At 46.1% G+C, this 5,000-nt stretch overlaps 1 protein-coding gene across 1 annotated transcript in view; it reads right to left on the bottom strand.

Annotated features, from left to right (window-relative positions):
- The window catches only part of LOC106591176 (metal transporter CNNM1), a 20,647-nt gene that overhangs the window by 5,558 nt on the left and 10,089 nt on the right, over positions 1–5,000 (bottom strand). Inside the window, 4 exon segments of the mRNA XM_082958685.1 lie at positions 1–144; positions 468–558; positions 1,328–1,506; positions 2,575–2,715. The exon segment at positions 1–144 is cut by the window's left edge and continues 2 nt beyond it. Of these exon segments, the coding sequence (XP_082814811.1) occupies positions 1–144; positions 468–558; positions 1,328–1,506; positions 2,575–2,715 (555 nt within the window).

Here is a 5,000-nt window from a genome sequence, read left to right as displayed (position 1 = left end):
TAATGACCTGCAGGTGTGTGAGCTGCCTAACAGAGTAGTCAGGCAGGTAGACGCTCCCCCCTCCGTTGAGTTGGCCCAGACTGCCCCCATACAGCATAGAGTCAGACCGGTCCAGACCACTGCTACGGGAGGGGGATCTGTGGACTGAATCATACAGGATGGTAATGAGTCAGACAGGGATGAGATAGTGTCCCACCACTCTCTGGTCTATGCAATGGTACAGTCCACATAACGTACCTGTAATCTCTTATGTTTGTCATGAAACGTTTTGTTTTCTTTGAGCTTGTAATGTGTGCACAGGCTGTTTCTCTATATTCATGTGTTAATGTTTGAGTGAGTGAGTGAGTGAGTGAGTGAGTGAGTGAGTGAGTGAGTGAGTGAGTGAGTGAGTGAGTGAGTGAGTGAGTGAGTGAGTGAGTGAGTGAGTGAGTGAGTGAGTGAGTGAGTGAGTGAGATGAGCCAGTTACCTGTGGGCATGATGGCAGGCACCCCGTAGTAGGCGAACGCTCCGTTCTCAAACCTCAGAGCCTCTTTACCAAACTCCACCTCCACACGACCCTGGACACACAGGACAGAGAAATGGTCAAGTTCCCTGATTTGTGTCTAAGCCATAATCTAGATATTCCAAGCTGTATATAAAACCAGGGTTGGTGTAGCACACGATAAGCACATGAACACCTGCTCTTTCCATCACATAGACTGACCAGGTGAATCCAGATGAAAACTATGATCCCTTATTGATGTCACCTGTTAAATCCACTTTAACCAGTGTAGATGAAGGAGAGGAGACAGGTTAAAGAAGGATTTTTAAGCCTTGAGACATGGATTGTGTGTGTGTGCCGTTCAGAGGGTGAATGGGCGGCAAGACAAAATAGTTACGTGCCTTTGAACGGGTAGTACAGTAGGTGCCAGGCGCACCGGTTTGAGTAAGTCAAGAACTGCAACGCTGCTGGGTTTTTCACACTCAACAGTTTCCTGTGTGTATCAAGAATGTTCCACCACCAAAAGGACATCCAGCCAACTTGACACAGCTGTGGGAAACATTGGAGTCAACATGGGCCAGCATCCCTGTGGAACGCTTTCAACACCTCGTACATGCCTCAATGAATTGAGGTTGTTCTGAGGGCAAAAGGAGGTGTAACTCAATATTAGGAAGGTGTTCCTAATGTTTTGTCCACTCAGTGTACTCTCCCCCTCTGTGTGGGATCGAATCCTTTTCTGCTTTGACACACTTATCTCCTCACTGTCCTGTCTGTTGTCTACTCTCCTATCAATAAAATACATTAAATCAATTTGATTCATCGCTAAGGGACAATTATTGCGGGGCGTTTATACCTTGTAGTAACAGGATGAAGTAGTCAACAGGTTTGTTTCTCTGAAACAGGAAGTGCTGTGGGGCCAGTTTGTTCTTGTCATCGTAGCTCAGCTCCTGGACCACACTGGGGTGTTTAATGAGACGCAGTAAGATCTTCTCTGATAGGTGGGCTGGCTTGAATGGCTCCACCTCTACAGGAGGTGGGGAGGGAGAGAGGGGAGGGAGAGAAAGAGAGAGAGAGTGAGGGATAGAAGAGGTAGGAGGAGAGGGTAGTAAAAGGAGAGAGATAAAAGAGGGATAGAAGGGGTAGGAGGAGAGGGTAGTAAAAGAGGAGAGATGAAAGAGGGATAGAAGAGGTAGGAGGAGAGGGTAGTAAAAGGGGAGAGATGAAAGAGGGATAGAAGAGGTAGGAGGAGAGGGTAGTAAAAGAGGAGAGATGAAAGAGGGATAGAAGAGGTAGGAGGAGAGGGTAGTAAAAGAGGAGAGATGAAAGAGGGATAGAAGAGGTAGGAGGAGAGGGTAGTAAAAGAGGAGAGATGAAAGAGGGATAGAAGAGGTAGGAGGAGAGGGTAGTAAAAGAGGAGAGATGAAAGAGGGATAGAAGAGGTAGGAGGAGAGGGTAGTAAAAGAGGAGAGATGAAAGAGGGATAGAAGAGGTAGGAGGAGAGGGTAGTAAAAGAGGAGAGATGAAAGAGGGATAGAAGAGGTAGGAGGAGAGGGTAGTAAAAGAGGAGAGATGAAAGAGGGATAGAAGGGGTAGGAGGAGAGGGTAGTAAAAGAGGAGAGATGAAAGAGGGATAGAAGAGGTAGGAGGAGAGGGTAGTAAAAGAGGAGAGATGAAAGAGGGATAGAAGGGGTAGGAGGAGAGGGTAGTAAAAGAGGAGAGATGAAAGAGGGATAGAAGAGGTAGGAGGAGAGGGTAGTAAAAGAGGAGAGATGAAAGAGGGATAGAAGGGGTAGGAGGAGAGGGTAGTAAAAGAGGAGAGATGAAAGAGGGATAGAAGAGGTAGGAGGAGAGGGTAGTAAAAGAGGAGAGATGAAAGAGGGATAGAGAGGAAGACATGAGAAAGTCAGTGGAAAAGTAAGAAGAAAAATGTAATTTGTATTAACTGGTAAACATTCTTTACTAATCAATGGGGTGTTTTTTACCAGGCCTCAAATTGAGAACAACTTACTTCCACAGAGATTATATATTTCATTATTTAACACTCAGGAAGTGACCTCACAGTGGACAAGGAGTGACATCACAGTGGGTCTACCTGTGGACAGGAAGCGGTGCGTGGCGAGGAGGAGCTGGGGAGAGATCTTCACCTTCATCTCGTTCTCCGACAGCTTAAAGATGGAGAAGTCCTGCTGCTTCCTCTCATGGTGAGAAACACGACGCTTAGAACGGTTATCAGCTGTAGAGGAAGACACTTAGAGAGGTTATCAGCTGTAGAGGATACACAACACTTAGAGAGGTTATCAGCTGTAGAGGATACACAACACTTAGAGAGGTTATCAGCTGTAGAGGATACACAACACTTAGAGAGGTTATCAGCTGTAGAGGATACACAACACTTAGAGAGGTTATCAGCTGTAGAGGATACACAACACTTAGAGAGGTTATCAGCTGTAGAGGATACACAACACTTAGAGAGGTTATCAGCTGTAGAGGATACACAACACTTAGAGAGGTTATCAGCTGTAGAGGATACACAACACTTAGAGAGGTTATCGGCTGTAGAGGATACACAACACTTAGAGAGGTTATCAGCTGTAGAGGGAGACACTTAGAGAGGTTATCAGCTGTAGAGGGAGACAGAGAGGTTATCAGCTGTAGAGGGAGACACTTAGAGAGGTTATCAGCTGTAGAGGGAGACACTTAGAGAGGTTATCAGCTGTAGAGGGAGACACTTAGAGAGGTTATCAGCTGTAGAGGGAGACACTTAGAGAGGTTATCAGCTGTAGAGGGAGACACTTAGAGAGGTTATCAGCTGTAGAGGGAGACACTTAGAGAGGTTATCAGCTGTAGAGGGAGACACTTAGAGAGGTTATCAGCTGTAGAGGATACACAACACTTAGAGAGGTTATCAGATGTAGAGGGAGACACTTAGAGAGGTTATCAGCTGTAGAGGGAGACACTTAGAGAGGTTATCAGCTGTAGAGGATACACAACACTTAGAGAGGTTATCAGATGTAGAGGGAGACACTTAGAGAGGTTATCAGCTGTAGAGGGAGACACTTAGAGAGGTTATCAGCTGTAGAGGATACACAACACTTAGAGAGGTTATCAGATGTAGAGGGAGACACTTAGAGAGGTTATCAGCTGTAGAGGGAGACACTTAGAGAGGTTATCAGCTGTAGAGGGAGACACTTAGAGAGGTTATCAGCTGTAGAGGGAGACACTTAGAGAGATTATCAGCTGTAGAGGGAGACACTTGAGAGAGGTTATCAGCTGTAGAGGATACACAACACTTAGAGAGGTTATCAGCTGTAGAGGATACACAACACTTAGAAGAGGTTATCAGCTGTAGAGGGAGACACTTAGAGAGGTTATCAGCTGTAGAGGGAGACACTTAGAGAGGTTATCAGCTGTAGAGGGAGACACTTAGAGAGGTTATCAGCTGTAGAGGGAGACACTTAGAGAGGTTATCAGCTGTAGAGGGAGACACTTAGAGGAGGTTATCAGCTGTAGGAGGGAGACACTTAGAGAGGTTATCAGCTGTAGAGGGAGACACTTAGAGAGGTTATCAGCTGTAGAGGGAGACACTTAGAGAGGTTATCAGCTGTAGAGGGAGACACTTAGAGAGGTTATCAGCTGTAGAGGGAGACACTTAGAGAGGTTATCAGCTGTAGAGGGAGACACTTAGAGAGGTTATCAGCTGTAGAGGGAGACACTTAGAGAGGTTATCAGCTGTAGAGGGAGACACTTAGAGAGGTTATCAGCTGTAGAGGGGAGACACTTAGAGAGGTTATCAGCTGTAGAGGATACACAACACTTAGAGAGGTTATCAGCTGTAGAGGGAGGACACTTAGAGAGGTTATCAGCTGTAGAGGGAGACACTTAGAGAGGTTATCAGCTGTAGAGGGAGACACTTAGAGAGGTTATCAGCTGTAGAGGGAGACACTTAGAGAGGTTATCAGCTGTAGAGGGAGACACTTAGAGAGGTTATCAGACTGTAGAGGGAGACACTTTTAGAGAGGTTATCAGCTGTAGAGGGAGACACTTAGAGAGGTTATCAGCTGTAGAGGGAGACACCTTAGAGAGGTTATCAGCTGTAGAGGGAGACACTTAGAGAGGTTATCAGCTGTAGAGGGGAGACACTTAGAGAGGTTATCAGCTGTAGAGGGAGACACTTAGAGAGGTTATCAGCTGTAGAGGGGAGACACTTAGAGAGGTTATCAGCTTGTAGAGGGAGACACTTAGAGAGGTTATCAGCTGTAGAGGGAGACACTTAGAGAGGTTATCAGCTGTAGAGGGAGACACTTAGAGAGGTTATCAGCTGTAGAGGGAGACACTTAGAGAGGTTATCAGCTGTAGAGGGAGACACTTAGAGAGGTTATCAGCTGTAGAGGGAGACACTTAGAGAGGTTATCAGCTGTAGAGGGAGACACTTAGAGAGGTTATCAGCTGTAGAGGGAGACACTTAGAGAGGTTATCAGGCTGTAGAGGGAGACACTTAGAGAGATTATCAGCTGTAGA

The sequence above is a fragment of the Salmo salar genome, chromosome 12 (assembly GCF_965601325.2).
Source record: "Salmo salar chromosome 12, fSalSal1, whole genome shotgun sequence".
NCBI classification, from domain to species: domain Eukaryota; kingdom Metazoa; phylum Chordata; class Actinopteri; order Salmoniformes; family Salmonidae; genus Salmo; species Salmo salar.
Note: the sequence above shows the minus strand (reverse complement) of the source record. Positions and strands in the feature narration are given on the sequence as shown.